The 20,418-nt window shown below is 38.2% G+C and overlaps 1 protein-coding gene across 2 annotated transcripts; it reads left to right on the top strand.

The window, feature by feature from the left end:
• The first annotated feature begins 3,831 nt into the window (after positions 1-3,831).
• On the top strand, positions 3,832-19,057 carry LOC130163361 (ras-related protein Rap-1b). 2 transcript variants are annotated; one of them, XM_056367506.1, is made up of 8 exons: positions 3,832-3,938; positions 9,523-9,592; positions 10,504-10,572; positions 12,460-12,516; positions 13,361-13,501; positions 14,209-14,352; positions 14,915-15,007; positions 15,092-19,057. In XM_056367506.1, exons 2-7 carry the CDS (start codon positions 9,536-9,538, stop codon positions 14,999-15,001), a joined length of 555 nt encoding a protein of 184 aa, XP_056223481.1. In that variant the 5' UTR covers positions 3,832-3,938; positions 9,523-9,535; the 3' UTR covers positions 15,002-15,007; positions 15,092-19,057. The 2 variants fall into 2 exon arrangements, with proteins under 2 accessions (XP_056223481.1, XP_056223482.1); XM_056367507.1 differs by having other exon boundaries at positions 3,866-3,938; positions 9,520-9,592.
• The last annotated feature ends 1,361 nt before the right edge of the window (positions 19,058-20,418 follow it).

The raw sequence follows: 20,418 nt of genomic DNA, 5'->3' as shown, positions 1-20,418 counted from the left end.
CACTGATGTCAGATGGAAACTCTTATCTCCAGATGCCCAGGTAAAGATTAAAAAGAAACCAACTTCCTGTTAGGAGGGCTAAACTCAGCTCTGATTGGCCGTGTCGATGAGGCAGAAACTCGTTAGACAGCAAACAAAGCAAATGATGCTCATTCATCTGGTCTCTTAGCAACAGGTGAACTGATGAGTTTGTAGTTGTGTGTGTGTGTGTGTGTGTGTGTGTGTGTGCGTGCGCGCTGGCTGATCATTGACATGCTGATGATTTTTTCCTCTTTGAAGTTCAGTAATGTATTCTGTCCTGATGGACCGATGCTGCGTTTAAAGAAAGTCTTCATGTCCCGAGACCTCTACAGGGGCAAAAGGGCCCCGGCACCTGGGGGCCAATGGACTAGAGCCGCTGTTTGAATGGACTTCAAAGTTAATATTTCTAGTTGGAAAGTCAATCGAATGGCGACAAAGAGACGCAAAAAGACAAAATGGCTACAAAGAGAAGTGGTGCTGATTAACAGCAATAAAACACAACCTACCAACATAACTTACATAATTCATATAGACTAAATGTACCACATTTATTTTAGAAAGATATTTTAGATATTTAATATTTTAGATTTGGCGCCTTGACAGAACTTGGACTCTAGGATCAACTGACTAGACTTTGAAGGTCAAAGTTCAAGGTCACTGTGACCTCAGAAAACACTTTTCAGCCATTACTCAAGACTTCATTCAGCAAAATTTCAACAACATTTCACACAAATGTTTATTATTTTATATAATTCTGGATAAACAGGGATGTAACCTGAAACTAGTGGTGGAGGCAGAGACGCAGGAGGCGGTAAGTGTTTCTTCTAGTTAAGAAGTACCAGAACTTTCACTGAAGTACACACTCACACACACACACACACACACACACACACACAAACATGCACATATGTGTATATATATATATATATATAATATATATATATAGAGGAAGTGTGTGTCAGTGGAAGGGAAGCTGCATGGGTGGCTCTATTCAGGCTTGGGTGTGGCTTCATAAAACCGTATCTCTGGCTGTATGTGTGCGTGTGTGTCGAGGCGTGTTTCCATCAACATGCTCCAACACGCTCTGCTGCTCTCTGACTGTGCAGTAACACACACACACACACACACACACACACACTTCTATCGTTTTAAATGTTGGATATTGTTTGGTAACCTCATTATGGTCACTTTGACCTTTGACCTCCAGTCCAGTATGAGCTGACAGTGGGACTTTGTTAAAAGCTAACAGGAAATGAAAAAACCCATGCAGTGGGCTCCATGACAACACGTTATTAGGGTCCCGTGACCATTTTGACACGTCTAACAACACTGTGTTGACTTGTGTATGAGTTTAATTAAAAACTCTACTGACATTTTTAAGAACACTGGGAAGCCAGGGATTAAATAAAGGCTAATCCAACTGTCTGAGGGACCATAATGTTGTAGTGTTTCTTCTTTCATGACGTTAATGAGTGTCCTGACTTTGCACAGGACTCTGAGGACAGTGGCCATGTGAGGTTGTTCCTGTCGTCCGGAAGGTCATGTGATGTTTGGAGGTGATGTCCCCAGTCAGGAAAACAACAAAACTCTAGTTCAGTTTGTTTTGTTTTCACTGGAGGAAGTGTTTGTTAGCTCGTTGATGTTTTTCTAAGTCCAGCAGAGCCGAGCAGCGCTGGACTGTGAGGCGATTCTGAGCTAGTGACCACATCTGGTATTGCAGGATCATGTGACGTGAACTGGACCATAAATATATACAATCGTTACAGCTGTAAAAGGATGGAGAACATTTTCTGAGCATCACAAACACAACAACATGTCCCAGTGAATTTTGTCTGTGAGCTCCAATAAAATTTGAAAATTATTCAATTGAAAATCTTTTTAGATTTAAAAATGTTTTATTTAATTATTTTCCCGCGTTAAATTTGTCCTGGGAACCAATAGGATGTCAGCTCAGCCAGAGGAACATATTGACATAATTTAGTATCATATAGTATTGTTAACATAGTATTGAATATAGAATACAAAATGGATTGATATAGACAGAACTATATTATAGATTGTACTATAATATATTGTACGTTATGAGTGTTGTATAATACATAAAAAATACAACATAATGAATATAAAATGTATTGGTTGTGTAATATTTGCAAATCAGTCCATCAAACAGAAAATTAATCAGAAAAGTAAAAATCATGTATTGATGATGCTGTGTCCATTTGGTTTTTTCATTTCATCCAAAGGATCAAAACTTTTGTGAGAGGCATGACGGGATTGTTTGAGATGCAGCCGGAAAGTTTCAAATTAGTGAACAGGAAGGTTTAGAAAATCATTGCATAACCAATTATGTAAATATATATATATTTAACCTTGAGCCCTTGAGCAAAGTATCCATACAGGGCTGATGATGTCACAGAGCTGTGTGCAGTTAAAAGTAGTGGAAGTGACGTTATATCGTCATTTTATTCTGGTAAAACTAAAACAACAATCTCTACTGTTTCTACTCTGCAGGAAGCGGGAAGCAGCTGAGATCGAGGCTGAAACGTCACAAGAAAAAAAAAGAACTGAGCCAATTTGTGACGAAGTTAGAGCAGAATAGGAAGTAAATGCAGACTGCTGTCAGAATAAAAGCATAAAGACTAAACTGTCAGAACAGATAGTGACAGTGAAGAAAATAGCCTAGAAGGCGTTTTAAAAGTCATGACTTTACATTTTAAGGTTTATTTATTGTTTTTTTTTTTTTACTTTTTTAATTTGCTAAATTTGTGAGGAAATGTGTTTGTTTTTTTAAATTCTGTATCTTTCAATAATTTAATATTTATTTTCACTTGATATATGAACAAATACTTTCATTTGATTGTATAATTGTTATCTATAGATTGCTGTAATGCCTTTATTTTGAAAAAATGATTTGAATACCTGTCAATTACAGATTTTTAATACATTTTTTGTCGCTTTACCACTGGTTTCTATTTTTAACTAAGTTAGTCATTTTAAGAATCATCAGTTTTTTTCGTTTTTATTTATTAATCTTACCTGTCATGAAAATTTTTCATTAGGGACTTTATTCTGGAATTTTTCTTTTACTTTCAAACCAGTTGCAATTAGTTTTAATGTGTCTTTCCTATAAGTATTTTATTTTGGAAAAGAAATTTGACAGTAATTTAATATGAATTCATCCTTCTAATTTTGTATTTTCAGATTAATACCTTTATCTAACTTATTCTTAAGATATTAAGAAAAATGTTCCTTATGTCAAGTCTTTATTTTCAATCACAATCTTAACGCAAAGTCCATTTTGTAGCTGTTTCCAGAGCTTTCAACCACATGTCATGTTGTTTTTTATCAGTGTAATTTGTTGCTATTTCCTATTTATTAGAGTCAAGGAAAGTAACCAAATGTATTTACTGCATAAGTACAATTTTGAGATATTTGTACTTTACTTGAGTAGCTCCTTTTTCTGCTACTTTATACTTCTACTACACCACATTTCAGAGACAAGGATTGTACTTTAACTCCATAATGATAATTTAATACCTTTAGTTACTTAACAGATTCATATTAATAATACAAAATATAATCCACAAATACATTATGATGTTTTATTATAGAATAAAATAAGACTCTAATTAATAATTATGTAATAAACATGATTCTGAAATCACCCTGCAGAGTGAGTACTTTTTGTACTTTAAGTATGTATCAATGATAATATTTCACAAGATAATGGAATTTGCGTTTTCATCTTTTATGGACTTTATTTTGAAAGCATTAACAGGAAACGCCAACGTTCATCGTGCGTGTAACTTGACGTCAGCGCGGCGGCAGCAGGAGGGAGCGGCTCTGATAGAGTGACATCCACGAAGAGTGGTAGAGAGAGAGAGAGAGAGAGCGCAGCGGAGGACGGGTGGATGACTGTGAGTACCGCTTCCTTTCTCTCTTTTCTCTCTTTTCGCGTTTTTCCTCTCTTTTCTTTTCTTTCTTCCCTCCGTCATATAGATGTAGATTAACCGGGGGGCTTACACTGACACCCAGGCGAAGGCAGACAGGCAGGGAGGGAGACAGGCCGGTGCCAAGCCGAGCTGGGCTGGGTTTGCGGAAGCGACCGACCGGCGGACAGACAGACGGGCGGGCGGGCGGAACGGCAGACAGACAGGAGCTCCGTTAATAATAATAATAATAATACTGTGGATGTTTGACACGGACAGACAGCTAGGTGGCATCATGGCGGCTGTCTGTCTGTGTGTCTGTAGCGGTCCTTGCGTCTCAGCCCCTCTGCTTGTCTCCTGTCCTCCAGGCAGCGGGGCCTGCTGCCAGAGCTGGCCGGGTAGGGAGCGTTGTGAGGCAGCCACAGAGCTGCGGAACTCCCGCTGCTCTGCTGGAGAAAAACAGAGAGGAAGTAACTCATAACAAATTGCGGAGTTTAAGAGTTTGGAGGAACCTTTCTGTCTGTCTGTGTGTCTGTCTGTGTGTCTGTCTGTGTATCTGTCTGTGTGCAGTGTATAGACAAGGCTTGGTTTTATTCCTCTGTTGTACTGTCAGCACACACACACACACACACACACACACACACACACACACACACACACACACACACACACACACACACTTGGTATTGACAGGCCCCACCTAGTTGTGCTTGACTCAGGGATCTGTCTGTGTGTGTCCATCTTTCTCCTCCAACAACTTTACTTTAGTAGATTAACATCGTGCTGCCTTCGATGCCTTCTGGAAAAAGCAGAACTACACAGTGTGTGGTCATAACAGTACAGATAAAATACAGAGCAGAACAGAGCTGGAGGAAGTATCCACATCTTTTATTTCAGTTAAAGGACGAACAATGTACCACACTGTGGACATGTGCTGTGGCAAGATATAGTTCTGCATCGAAAATGTAAATATAATTTGGGAAATGAAGATTATTATTAGTGATGCATTAATGTGTAGCATTTCATTGTTGTAGTTGGTTGAGGCGGATTATAACTAGAAATATTTTGTTTATGATTGAAACTAATGATAATAGTAACTGAGATATATTTTTTTGATAATTGACTCATCTGCTGATAATTTTTTCGATTCATTAATTCATTGTTTAGTTTATGAAATGTCACAAATATTGATAAAATGTCCATCACAGTTTCCCAGAGCCGAGGGTGACGTCTTCAAAAGTCTTTTATATCCAACCAACAGTCGAAAACCCCCAAATATTCATTTTTTAAAGACATATAACAGAGAAAAGAAGAAGTTTGAACCAGGGGATATTTTTTAAAAATGTCTAAAACAGTTATCGATTATCAGAATAGTTGCAGATTATTTTTCAGTTGATCGACTGATTGGTTCGGCTCTAAAGTCCATCACAATTCTCCAGAACCCAAAGTGACACCTGGTTTATGATCGTTTAGTAAAAGATAAAGTGACATGAAAAGAAAAGACTCAAGTAAAGTACAAGTACCTTGAAATTGTACTTTCCCACTCTGCATAGTGGAAGCTGAAATCAGAAAACTTGGACTGTTGGACAGAACAAACACAGTGAAGATGTCACTGTGATTTCTTGGTAATGATGTCGACATTTCTCAATATTTTTTAGAATTATGACAAACAAAAATAAGGAAAACAATCAGCAGTTTAATCTATAATGAATCATCAGTCCTACAAAAAAAAAGATAAAAACTCAATTCATGAGTAATAATAATCTAATAATATGATCTATAGAAGTAGAACAGTCACAGGGGCCATTTTGTTTAATACTTTACTTTTAATACTTTAGGTACATTTTCCTGATTACACTGACATACTTTTGCTAAATTAACACCAGTGTTGTACAAATAACTCAAAATTGTAATAGTGATTTACATTTAGGGCTGAAACTAGTAATTATTTTCTGTTATCGATCCACCGAATGATTATTTTCTCATTTAGTTGATTGAAAAATATTGAAATTACCTCTTATTATTTACGTTCAAAGCTGATATCTTCAGATTTTGTTGTTGTATCGATCAAACAGTTAATCAGAAAAATAATTGGCATCTTAATTGACAGTGAAGGTAATCGTTACCCTTATCACCATAATGATCTGACGTTCTGACATTGACTCACGCTACAGTCGATCACCGGTATCATTTATGTAGAGAAAAAACAACACCTTATTTTCTCAACCATCAAAAATGATACAGAGTGGTGGTTCTTCTTTTTGAAAACCATCTTTGTCAAAGCATAAATAGCACAGACTGTAACACAGTGAACAAATGAAAGGCAACAGCCAAGTTTTGTTGTTGTTGGTTGAACTCACAGTTGAGGAAATCCACAGTTCCAGTGTTCAACACTCAGAAGCTTCAGCTCGTTAACTTCTAAATTAAATTGTAGCTTGCTCTCGTGTAAATCACCATTTGGATGCAGAACTGATTAAGTGCTCAGACTTACTTCACTGTTACTGCTCAGACTTGTCAGACATGTTTAGTGAAGATACAGCATCATGGACTATGAGGGGAGAGTCCAGATCCAGGACCTCTCAGGTACAGACAGAGGTGTATGACACAGAGTAGAGAAAGAATGAAATCCCTTCAGCAGCCTCGCCTGCTGCTGCTTCTTCAGTCAGCGACTTCCTGAGAGTCCCCGAACACGCTCGGACTTGTTGCATCACACTGAAGAGAGATGAAGTGAGGCAGGATCTGTTCAGACCTTCAAGCACTGAAATTCATCTCTGCTGAATCCTTCGCTCACAGCTGGACGGCGAAAACTCCAGATGTAAACTCCTTCCTGTTCCACTTCTTCATGCACCTTTAGCATCAGGGTAATGGTTAGATTGGGGTCATTAACTCATAAACAAAGGTGTTAATTCACTCACAACGTTTTCCTGTTGCAGTCGGCCAAAGTGTCACTGACAAAATGGATTTCATAACATCATTATGTGAAACAGTCATTTAACATTGACCCAGTCATCTGGGTTGAGTTGCTAGGGTGTTGACAAATGGTTACTAAGGTGTTACAATGTGGGTCAACTGAGATGTAAAGATGTGTCTTCTAGGGTGTTGATAGACGATCTCTTTGTCTAGAATTTTTATTTGTTGTATCAGCACGCATTGCTGTCCAACAGTGTCTTTTTTTGATGCCACCACTGGGGGGTGCCAAAGCTGGAAATGTTCGAATTCTACATAGCAGCTTTGAAGTTCGCCCAACAAATTATAGTTACATTAAGTTTTAAAAGAAGCAGTTCAATGGAATTATTACTCAACTGAGAAACTTAATCACTCAACAGAAAGTTAATCAGCGATAATTTAGATACCTGGTTCATCATTTCAATCATTTTCAAAGTAAAATGCCAGAATTTTGTTGGTTCTTTTTTTAACGTGAGGATTTGATTTTTTTATTTGTTTTAAATTGAATATTTGTGGCTTTTGGACTGTTTGGATGTACAAAACAATACTTTTAGAGACAATACCTTGGATTCTTCAAAGTCATCATTTTACAACAAAAAGGTTAATTGATTAATAGAGAAAATATTTGACGGATTAAAAATTAACGAAAAGAATCTTGAATTGCAGTTCTAGACCAGTTTGGTATTGTTGAAATATCAACCAAAATGGAATGGAGTATAAATTAAACTATAAAATGCATTTTCTGATAGAAATGTTTATGTTCTTGTTGAATAAGTTATTAGTAGTTGCTTGAATGTTTTAAGTGGCAGCTATGGTGTTACTAAGGTGTTATTATGTGATTATGAAATGTTATTAAGTGTCTGCTAGTGTGCTGCTTGGTGGTTGCCAAGTTGTTGCTAAGAGATTGCTAAATTGTTGCAAAGTGGCTGCCATGGTGTCTCTTGGTAGTTCTAGAATGTTCAGCGTGGTTGTTAGGGTATTGCTAGGTGGTTGCTAAGTGAACTGTGTTGTTGTGGAAGATCATAACAAGCAAACCAAGAGAATAAGGCACCTTCTTTGATAATCAATTAATAATTTTAGTAATTTTTTTAAGCAAACATACCAAACAAACATTTTTAGTTCCACCTCGTCAAATATCATTTGTTACTCACCTGTAAATGTGAAGTGAACATCCTTGGCTTCGGGGTTGTTGGTCAAACAAAGCAAGACGTTTGAGTCTTCAAATGTTAGATTGTGAGAAAATGTCTTTATGGATAATTTCCTGATTTTTTTATAGAAGAACAGTTATTGGATAAATCAAGAAATGAATCAGCAGATGAATCAGTAATGAAAATCTTTAGTGACAGTCGTAGTATATTGTATTTAATGTGAATTAATAGATCCTTAATGTCACCATCAGTTTCATGGTCAGTTGTCAGTTTATCTTCCAGCACAGGGGATTCTGGGTGAAATAACGCACTCGAAATATGGTAGTTACAGAGACATGTTACTGTTTGGTCCTGACACCACCTGCTTAACCACACACACACACACACACACACACACACACACACACACTCACTCTCATATCTGTTAAGGGTCTGCCAAGGTAACCGTGGTGATGAGATAAGTGTGTATGTGTGTGTGTGTGTGTGTGTGTGTGTGTGTGTGTGTGTGTGTGTGTGTGTGTGTGTACACTAACTTCAGTTTTCTGGGAGCGAGGACCATTTTGGAGTGAGGACATTTTGGTCGTGACTCTGGGACAGAAACTGTCTGAGCGTTAAGGCTTTTTTTTAGGGTGAGAAAGTTTCTACCTGACCTAATTCTATGTTAGAATTCTATGTTAGAGTTTGGTAGGGGTTGAGATAAGTCTCTAGAAAATATGTGTGTGTGTGTGTGTATATGTATACTTATGTGTGTGTTTGTGTGTATGTGTGAGCATACCAGTCATGCTTCATCATGTGTTGTTGCAGCAACAAGAAGCAACATGACGGAGACAACACACACAAATGTTTGTACTTCTATCGTAGTGAGGACCGTTGTTGATGTAATGCATTCCTCAGCCCCTCACCTTAACTTTAACCAGGACTAAACGCCTAACCCTAACCTGTACCTTGACCATGACCAGTTAACACCTCACCACTAACCCTAACCCGGACCTCAGAAGTGACCTTTAACCTCATTGGTCCGGGCTCTGGTCCCCATGAGGACCCCTGGTTTTGAGGTCAGTGTTTACACTGGGACAGGTCCCAAAGAGGAAATAAAGACGTGTACATAGCAACGGTAACCAAGAGGGATTCCACAGTTGTGACATCACCACCAGCTGTGTGTGATCACATGACCTCCTTGTTTTCATTAACTCACCCAGATGCATGCTGGGTAATTATTACCTCCCAGTGAAAGGGAGGAAATCTTGGTTTGTGTGTGTGTGTAATTGATAGTTTCACAACTCCAGGTGCATTGCAGCGGGAGGCGGGGCTTACTGTAATGCTGCTATCTGTTTGGCTGTGGGAAGTGATGCCCCGGAGTGAAATTAGTAACCTGGTAACCTCTCTCTCTCGCTCTCTCTCTCTCTCTCTCTCTCTCTCTCTCTCTCTCTCTCTCTCTCTCTCTCTCTCTGTGTTTCTCGGTGTCTCTCGCCCAGCAGACAGACAGTCAGAATGCGTGAATACAAACTGGTTGTTTTAGGATCAGGAGGAGTCGGCAAGTCAGCTCTGGTGAGTAACTTAATCCACTTTACGTCTCCACTCAGCACAAGTCTGAGGTCATTCTATATTTTTCACACGGTTTTGTTTTTTTCTTGTTTTTCTTTTAGTGCATGAAACAGTTTAATTCCAGGTATTATTTAAAGCAGTATTTGTAATGGATCAGTGTGGTGTTTAAACTAATTAGTTGTGAACAGACTCTCTGAAATATGGTAATTTGAAGTTGTTTTTTTGAATTGTTTTTACTATAGAGAATAAAATTATCAAGGGAAATCAAAAGAGCCGAGTATATAACAGAAGAACAACATCAGCAAAAAGAGATTTTTTATTGTAAATTATTTATATTTATTTTATATATCAATTATAAATTAATTATGAATTTTATATATAACAATATATAAAAGCAAGCATTATATATATCCTGATGTATCGTATTCTGTTGCACTGGGTATTTAACATTAAATAAATAAAGGAATAAAACAGTAATAATCATATGAATACATACTGATACATTCTATATGATACAGTACAGTATATTCACTCCAGACCGACTTTTTTAATTTAGTCCAACTCAAACAATGATTTATTTTTTGCAACACTGGAAAATTTTGCCCTGAATTTCTCTGAAAAAAAAAAGTCAGTCCTTTTTCAGTCCTTCCGTTCAACACACACACACACACACACACACACACACACACACACACACACACACACTGGTGTAACCCTCACTACAATGAAGTGCTTTACTCCAGATGATATAATGGAGATGTGTCAGTGTGTCACATTAATTCCAATCGAATGACTTCCAATACAGAAGAGAACAGAGCTCCATTAACACTCCTGCCCTACTTCTCTCTCTCTCTCTCGCTCTCTCTCTCTCTCTCTCTCTCTCTCTCTCTCTCTCTCTCTCTCTCTGTCTCCAGACTGTCCAGTTCGTTCAGGGAATCTTTGTGGAGAAATACGACCCAACGATAGAGGATTCCTACAGGAAGGTAAGACAGCTTCCACCCGTCTGTCTCTCCGCTCTGTGTCATGTCTATATATATATATATATATATTATATATATATATATATAATATATATATATATACATATTTATATATATGTATATGCTCCACCTGGAAGTGATGTGAGACAGGAGCTCAGACAGACTCAGTTCGTCTAAAAGCCGAACATCCACCCAAATAAAAAGAGGGAGAAGGGAGGAAAGGAAAAGGGAACGACATAAGTGAAGGAGGAGAAGATGAAGGAAACGAGAGGAAAGAGAGGAAGGAAAATTATCAGTAGAGAAAGAAAAGAATAAATCCAATAAAGAAAGGAAAAGAGTAAATATAAAGTATGGAAGCCCAACTCTGCCAAAAAAGGGAAAAATTATAAATGAAAAGTGATAAAAATCAAAAAACGCTCACAGGAAGTCAAAAGATAATAGATTAGAATTTTGAGTTTAAACTCAAGATTAGACAATACCAAGTTCAAAAGTTAAATAAGTTAAACTTCTGTGATTGTAAACCAAAATTATTATATAGGACAAAATACACAAAATGTTTGACTCATTGTCTCAAAATTATGACATTTTATCACAATATTTACTTTCTACCTCATTATTTTGATTTAGTGAGTCAAAAAGTTTGATTTTTATCTGTTATTTTTAAGTTGGTTCAGTTTATTTATTCATGTAATAAGGTCCATGCAGACAAAGCATGAAACTGATTTTATTTTAATTTAATTTATATTTTTCTGAGTTTATAGCTGCTGCTAATTTTCATCTTGTGTCCCTAGTTGGGTTTTACATTTGCAGTGTCATTAAAACTTTACATAAACAGTATCATAAAACCACAAGACATTACAGATCTGAAAGAGTAAGTAGATTGAAACGCGGTGATTGTGATGTTCAGTTTAAGAACAGACAACCAAAAAACAAACAGTCAAACAAAAACATTTAACAACAGGATCAATTAGCTAGAAATGAGTCCAGCGTTATTTTGCTCTGAGCAGCTCTGAGCCTTTATATTTGGAGTTTATATCTGGAGTCAATTTGATTTCAGCTGGTCATGTGTTTCACAGCTGACAGCCTTTATAGAGAAAGCTGATTGTCTAAATTTAGATATATGATGTGGTGTTATAAAAAAAAAACTGAAATATAAATGAAGAACAGGAGCTTTCGAGCAGGTCCACTCCCTTCATCTCAACATCAACACGCTGCATTTCTCTGTTTGATTGTAACATTAAAAAAAAAAAAAAAAAAAGCTGAGAAATGTGGTCACATTACTGAAAACGCCCATCTGAGACGTACCGCAGATGGAAATGACACTGAAGGGTTTTCACTGGTTTTCACCCACCCAGCCTATCTATGTCAAACCTGCACATAAACCTCCATATCTGAACCATCTAGTCAGCTATATGTAAAACATTACATGTATTCATCTGTCAGATGCTATGCAGTAGGAAACTGGTGTGAGTCCTAAATACCAAATCTATTAAGGAGGTAAAGTGAAGAAGTTCAATGAAAGTGCTGACTAAGTGCTAGTAAGACATGTGAGGGTGTTACATTAAAGGTGTGAGGAGAGCAGGAGCTCTAAAACATAAACAAATACACAGGATGTGCGTTTGCACTCATTTCCACAAGTAGCTGTGAAATTATATGAGCAGTGTAAAAGCTGCAGGTGTTAAAGGTCGACCGAAGATTACAGGTTAAATATTAAAGCTGTCAGTGAGAGCTGCTTCTGAAGGAACTGACATGTTATTGCTTGATTTTTAGATAATTAGTCTGTGAATTAATGGAGGCTACAGTTTGGACTCGAACCCTGAACATCTGGGGGAAAGTCTTTAAGTGTCTGGTGACATGTTATTCTGAAATTCTGTCTGTCTGTCTTTGCAGCAAGTGGAGGTCGATGGACAACAGTGCATGTTGGAGATCCTGGACACAGCAGGAACAGTAAGATCTGTCTGTCTGTCTGTCTGTCTGTCTGTCTGTCTGTCTTTCCTCTGATCCTGGATCAGTTTGCTTGCTTCTTTAAGACTTCCCTTCACTGGCACCAAAGGGCCTGAAACTAACATGAAATCCCAAGATACTGACACTAAGAAAACTGGAATCACCTCCTCGTGGTCGTATCCCTCCGCCACTCAGACTAGTTCCAGGTCACAGCCCTGTTTATCCGGAGTCATATAAAATATTAATCATTTGTGTGAAATTTTGTCATAATTATTTTTTGTCAAAGTCTTGAATAATGGCTAAAAAGTGTTTTCTGAGGTCACAGTGACCTTTGACCTTTGACCTTGAATCCAAGTGGATGTTTTTGCTATATGTGAAGGGTTTCTCTTGAGGAGTTCTGGAGATATTGCGTTCACAAGGCCAAAATCATTTAGAGAGGTCAACATGACCTCGACCTTTGACCCCCAGAATCTAATAAGTTCATCCTTGAGTCCTATTTGAATGTTTTCAAATTTGAAGATGTTCCATCAAGGCGTTACTGAGATATCTTGTCCACGAGAATGAGACGGACAGACGGACAACCTGAAAACAATATGGCTCCGGCTCTGACCGTTGCTAGGGCGATGACATAAAAATCCAAAAGTGGGAAATGTTACCTGGAGTTTGGATTAATTCAGACCTGGATGGTGGAGATCCACGACCACCAGCAGCTGCTACTTATTACAAAACGATGAGGAAATGAAAGGTCCATAAAAGGTCCAGGGGTGTCTACATACTTTTGGCCATGTGACATATTTGTCTCTGTCTTCCTGACCACCTGTCTGTCTGACCACCTGTCTGTCTACAGGAGCAGTTCACAGCGATGAGAGACCTGTACATGAAGAACGGTCAGGGCTTCGCTCTGGTTTACTCCATCACGGCTCAGTCGACCTTCAACGACCTTCAGGACCTCAGAGAGCAGATCCTCAGAGTGAAGGACACCGAGGACGTACGGCACACACACACACACACACACACACACACACACACACACACACACACACACACACACACGCACACACACACACACACACAGTCATAGTGGAGACACATTCACTCACCTTTATCTCTGTGCAACAGGCTAATCATTAAAAATTATTAAATTAAATTACATTGTAACCCCATAAAACTAACTATGTAACTTCCTGCTGTAAAGTTAAGACTCTGACAATTATTTTCATAATAATTTATTGTATAAAATGTAAGAATAGGTTAAAAGCAGAAGGTAAATTGATTGTTTTAACCAACCAACAAAATGAACCAAAGATATTTAACTTACAACTGTCTAACAAATAGAAAAGGTTGATTAATCGGTGTTAATTAGTGCAGTAATTGATTGTGTAAAAAGAAAGGAAGATTTCCAGATCAGAGAAACACTTTGAAACAACTTTTCCTTAAATGTTTCATTGAGTTTGATTTGGTGGAAATGGCGACATCTGCTGGTCAAAACATGGTCTTGCATTTGATTTGGAGGAATTAAATGTAAGAAGTCACTGCCACTGATACTTTGAGTAGTGGTCATGTGACTTTTTGATGGGTCTTTACAATACGTATATATACACGAAACAGCACAACCCGTCAAACGATGCAGTGTTGGCATCTTATCGCCTTCCTGTTCAAAAATATTCATTGTAAATATTTGGCGTGCCGTCGCAGGTTCCCATGATCCTGGTTGGAAATAAGTGCGACCTGGAGGTGGAGCGTGTGGTGGCCAAAGAGTCCGGCATCGGTCTCGCCCGCCAGTGGAACTCCTGCGCCTTCCTGGAGACCTCGGCCAAGAGCAAGATCAACGTCAACGAGGTGACACACAGATACATACGCTTCATTTACATTTACATCAGAGGACTCCACCCCCAGGTTTCTGCCAGTGTCTGGCTCCGCCCCTAACTCCCAGCTAATCCAAAAATGGGCAAAGAGGTGGAGCTGAGACTTCGGAGCATTCGGTCACTCAAAGAGGCCACGCCCTCAACTCTCCATAACTTTAGTCCTTAATAAAATGTAAACAGGTGAGTTATATGAACAGGTGTCATGAAGGAGGAAATTAGCTCTAGAGACCAAAACAGTTTTTGTACCAGGCTGTAAACATGTTTATTTCTGCTGTAAAGTTGGACATTTTAACATGGGAGTCTATGGGGACTGACTCACTGTTGGAGCCAGACTCTAGTGGTCATTCGAAGAAATGCAGTTATTGGCTCTTCAGTGTTGTTTTCTTTGCCCATTTTTGGCTTTAGAAACACCTAAAAATAAATGAAAAGATTAATCTCAGGAATTCTTCATTCATTTTTTAAAATATTTTTGACTCTTTTTCTTAAGATTTAGATTTTTTTCCCCTGAGTTGTGACGTCTTTGTGTTTGTGTGCAGATCTTCTACGACCTTGTGCGACAGATCAACAGGAAGAGTCCAGTTCCAGGGAAAACTCGCAAAAAGTCCACCTGTCAGCTTCTCTAATGACAGGTAGGTGTGTGTATACACCGACGTTAACACACACACTGTGACACACACGCTGTTGTTTATACACACTCTCGTTCTCTCCTCCAGTTTTCTGCTCACCTGACCAACAACCAACCAACCAACAAATCAACCAATCACAGGACATCTTCCAGCTGGCCACGCCCCCTTTAACACAGCCATGTCATCATCAACATCAGCCACCTCTGACCTCTTGTTTCCATGACGACCACATCTCCCATCCCCTCACCACACTGTCTAATGGAGACTGTTGCCTTGGAAACATTAAAACCAAACATCAAAAGACTGCGGCGGTGGCGGCGACAGCAATGATGATGATGATGATGACAATGAAGATGATGTTGCAGGAAATAAGGGTCGGGGAGGCGGGAGGGCTGTCCAAACCAACTGCCCAAATTTAAACCACGGTTCCCATCATGCTCTCTGCTAGGCCATTTTGCGCTGGGGAGTGGCTTCTTGCTTTTTAATTTTAAATGTTCCTTTCCTTTCTTTTCCTTTCCTTTTCCTTATTTTCCAGCAGTACCGAGCCATTCACATGCAGCTCGACCACCTCACTGTCAGCCATGTTGGTGCCATGGTTACCGTAGTGATGTCGTCTCTAACATGGCTGACTCTGTATGTGTGGCTCTGGTTGAACCTGTGGATCCATTCAGTGATGATTATTATTATTACAGTGGTTATGATTATGATTCTGTGTGAAAAGATATAAAAGTCATTTAATGTTTTTGTTTTTGATTTTTGGGGGGTGGGGGGATGGGGGTTTTGGGGGTGCAGCAGGTTGTGGGGTCAGCTCACTGTGTTGGTAGCTTTGAGCTAACTCAAGTTAGCTGACCGATAAGGGAGTGACTCCGCTATCGGAGAAGATGCTAATTGCTATTTGTTGGTTGTTAGCCTTGTTAGCATATTTTTTAAAGAAATCATTGCGTACTTATAGCTTTTGGCTACCTCGTTAGCCTAGCAGCTATTAAAATATGTAAGAAACTTTGTGGGCAAATTATGCTGTTTGTTGATGTTAGCATTTTTAGCATATCATGTTAGCATATTCACAAAGGAACAAATCGGTTGCTTTGAGCTAGTTTGTCAGCCACCATCTTGAAAACTTTATTAGGATTATAGCTAGGAAAAGCTAATGACGCTAAGACTTTACTTGGGAATAGTGTTGCATTCAAAAACCACCAATGAAATATTAGTATGTTGGGCGTTTTAGCAAAAATCTAAGAGTGTGTTTGTAAAGAAATTAGAATAATGAGTGCTGTTAGTTGTGTGCTAGCTCATTGAGCCAGTAGTCATCAGAATATATTTGATATTGTGAGGGGATGCTAACAATGCTACACTCCCAAACAAGGAAATGAATGATAGTAGCTGATGTGAAAAGGGAGTCCTATGAGGACTTTGCTGCAGGCTAACTTGTTAGCATCACGGTGAGCTGACTTCAGATCTGCTGCTCAGGGCGGACATGTTGCCTTTAGACAGCAGACTCACACTGGTCCAGTACCTTAGCTTTGTGTGTGTTCGTGAGTGTGTGTGTTTTGTGTGTTTGTGAGTGTAAATGAACTGCATAACAACAATGAACGAGGCCAGTTTCTGTAATGACCATTTTGGCCCAGGAGGGTGTGTGTGTGTGTGTAGGGGGGGTGGGGTGGGGTGGGGTGGGGGGGTGGGGGGTTGAGTTATATTTACTGAGCAGGACATCCAGCAAATGTTGTTTCTGTATTATTAACCATATTATTACCTGATTATTAATATCATTAACACAACACATCTGAGAAGGAAAGGTTGAAGGTCCTGTTGGTCAACACTCTCTTTAACTGATGGGAATAAGTTACACTATCCACGTATGGTGGCCAAAATAGGACAAAAAAATCATAATTGACTGGAAAATTATCACCACCAGCTGTTTTTCGAATGAACCAACAGTAGTGGATGGAAACATGCACCGATTCACATTTTCTTTTGCAGAAATTCTTGAATTTCTTGAAACCCGACTAAAATGTAAAATGTTAAAGGGTTGAGGATGGTTTTGCTGTCAATATTCTCATAAGTTAAAGAAGAACGTTGAACTAAAATCAGTGTTTCTTTAAAACAGTATCACAGCTGAAGTTGAAAGGGGGTTGGGCTTGAAGCGGAAGCCCCGCCTCTAATTACTGAGAGGGCGTGGCCTGTGAAGCAGCAGCCAGAGAAAGCCTTTGAATAATCTGTCTTCTGTTTGAAATGTGAGAGTGGTCAGACCAGTGACCTCTGTGAGTACTGCTGTGCACAGTGTTGTACTACCAGGAGTACTGCAGTCCGGTGTGTGATACTGCTGTCAGTGTTCTGGTTCTCCTCCAGTTCGTTCAGTCATGTAGCATGTTGATGTTTCTGTCAGTACTTAGTCTGACCTCCAGGAGGTGCTGCGACAGTTTGCATGCCAAGCAGAAGCTTTCAAGAGAAAAGTCTGTTTGTAGCCGTGGCGGGGCTTTCCTGTGAATCCCACTGTTGGTGGAGACATTGTAACGTACAGTCTAAGTAAAACGAGTAGGGAAGCCATTTTGATTTTCTGAGAAATTTAGGAAAGTAGCTGTATGAAAATACTAATCTGAAGCCTGAAGTTCACTGTTGTGTGCTTTGTTCAAAATATTTTTCTCGTACGATGTTTCTTTGCTGTACTTTTGTACGCCAAGCCATAGTGGTCTCATTACTGCCCCCCTGTGGGCAGATGGCACAAAACACCCCCTGCGTCTAGAGTTACAAGAACCACGGTGTATTCAATACTGAAAAACAATCTTGGACTAATCACACAAGGGTGAAATTTGTGCTTCATCAGAAGTGTTTGCAAATAGTTTTTTTTTTCCGGTTTCATAAGAAAAATGATAAAGATAACTGGTTTGTGGAACACGTTACTTATTTATAAGCAGTATATTAACACTTAATATATGGTTTATAACACACCATAATGTCATTTTAAACCGGTACAAGGATATTTCAAGTGTTTATTTTATTAATCAGTTTATCAACATTTGTAACTCCTCTTACAAAGTAACTATAACTGGTGTATGAGCAGTTAATGAATGATTGATAACACAGTATAACACAGCAGTAATCACATTTAATTTAATAATTTGATTACTGTATTTATTAACGGTTTATTCACATGTAAAAATATGACATCATGGTTTCTTGACTTTGGAATTAATAATTAAAAAAAAAATTAATGAAAATAAAATGATAAACACTTCAAAATTTCCTGATATATCCTAATATATACAATTACTGTAGAGTGTGTTATAAACTTTTAATTAAATGTGTGTACTGTTTGTAAGGCTAAATAGGCGACGCTCAAATGAAATGTTTCCAGATTTTTACACAGTGGATGACACAGGTTTTGTGTGATGAGTATTCCTGTGATATGATCATTGAGCCCAGGTCCGTCCCACCTGCCACAGCCAATCAAATCTACGCCTGGCCACGGCTGCAATCAAACCTTTCTGGCATCCAGAGTCATAGAGGCTGCAGCAGCATTCATCATTTGATTCCACTTCTAGAAATTCAATGTTTGACAGCTCAGGCCAAACTCTGTGATCGGATAGTTCTGTCACAGAGTTTCGGTGGATCTCGAGGCCTCAGCGTGCTTCATGACAACAAGGGTGTACGAACGTAAAGGAAAAAGTTTCTACAACTGTTTCCAAAAGGCGCAAGTCTTAACTCGAAGACGTGATAAAAAAGTGAGCTTGAGGTAAAAACTTGGCCTTACTTTTACACTTCCTGTCATCACAGCCATCACTTCTTTTGAAGCATACTGAGGCCTTTAGAGTTGTGCTAGACTGGGGTTGGTTTTTCACTTTTAATGGAGGCAGGCTTGCAGGCAACATTTGATTTTAAATCCCCATGTTTATCATTCATAAGCAGTAGATAAACATTCAGTAAATGGTTTGTAAAATACTATCATGTAGTTGTAAGCAGCTGTAAGCTTTTATTTATGTATTTGTCAACAGCTATAACTCCTCCTGTAAGTATAGCCTGGTGTATAACCAGATAACGAATAACAATATAAGAAAACACAGGTTAAAACTTTTACAAATTCAAGAAAAACACTTAAAATGTCCTTATATCTGCTTATGCTACATTATAGTGTGTTATAAACCATACTGTGCTTATAAATGCTAAATAGGGGGACTTAGAATAAAGTGGTACTGGTGAGTAGTTTCCCTCTGCTTCCAGTCTTTATGCTAAGCTAGGCTAAACATATTGAGGACCTATCTCTGTACTGGACTCAGATCAAATTGACTGATGATCTTCCAGTCAGAGTTTCTGTAAAACGACAAAACGAAAGCATTGAAGAGACGATTGCAGCTGCAGCCAACTGGAATGATTCATTCACAACAAGAAGAAATTATTTTACCTTACTGAAACAAATCTGCTTCTTTTTCTCTGTATGGCATGATGACCAGTGAAATGTAAAAGAAACCAGTTCAGCCAGTGACATATCAGATTTTGAGATCCCAGTTCCACTCTGCTGAATCATTTCCGTTCAGCTGTGAGGGAGTTTCTAAACTGGTGTGAAATTGGTCTGAAGTGGTTTCTTACAGTACAGAAACCCACAGCAGCAGCGGGAGGTAGGGGATGGGGAGGGTGGGGGTGGTTGGGGGGGTGAAGCCAAATGTAAAGTAAAAACTAAAAAGCCTTAAATGAATAAAAGTGGTGCAATTTTGTAACAGCAAACTGCAATGTGGAGTCATTCTGGAATAGATAGATAGATAGATAGATAGATAGATAGATAGATAGATAGATAGATAGATATAGATAGATAGATAGATAGATAGATAGATAGATAGACTGGTTATAGGTACATGTCACCCTCTGGTGGTTGAGTTTTGTAAAGTCATGCAGAAACCATATTGAATTCATTTAACTTCTTTTCTATATCTATTTATTTTTTAATATGATATTTATATAATTTAAACATAACATATGGATAAAATATCAAAATGTAAAACTGTATATAATATAGTAATTACTGTAATATATGATATTATCATTCAATTTAATGCAAAAGATGAGCAAAGCTTTGACACTGCAGTGTACATTTTTGCTGTTTTTGTGAAGATAACATCACAGCAAAGAAATAATGAGATTATTCAGATCAAAAATGTTTTTTAACCGAATTGATTTTTTTTCCTAAAACACTTTATTATTCAAAACAGTTTAAATAAGATGGAATGGAAACTAATAAGCACTGAAAATGGAAGATACAATCAATAGAAACTCCTGAAATTAGATATATAACAAAGTGGATATGGACAATACATACAAATTATAGTAAATATAAACAAATAAAATAATATGATATAATATAATATAAAATAAAATAAAAATAAATTGCAAGACATAAACAAGACATCTTTTACAAAAGAAATCCT

This window comes from Seriola aureovittata, chromosome 22 (assembly GCF_021018895.1).
Source record: "Seriola aureovittata isolate HTS-2021-v1 ecotype China chromosome 22, ASM2101889v1, whole genome shotgun sequence".
In the NCBI taxonomy this organism is placed as follows: Eukaryota; Metazoa; Chordata; class Actinopteri; order Carangiformes; family Carangidae; genus Seriola; species Seriola aureovittata.
This window is presented reverse-complemented; position numbering and strand designations above follow the sequence as displayed.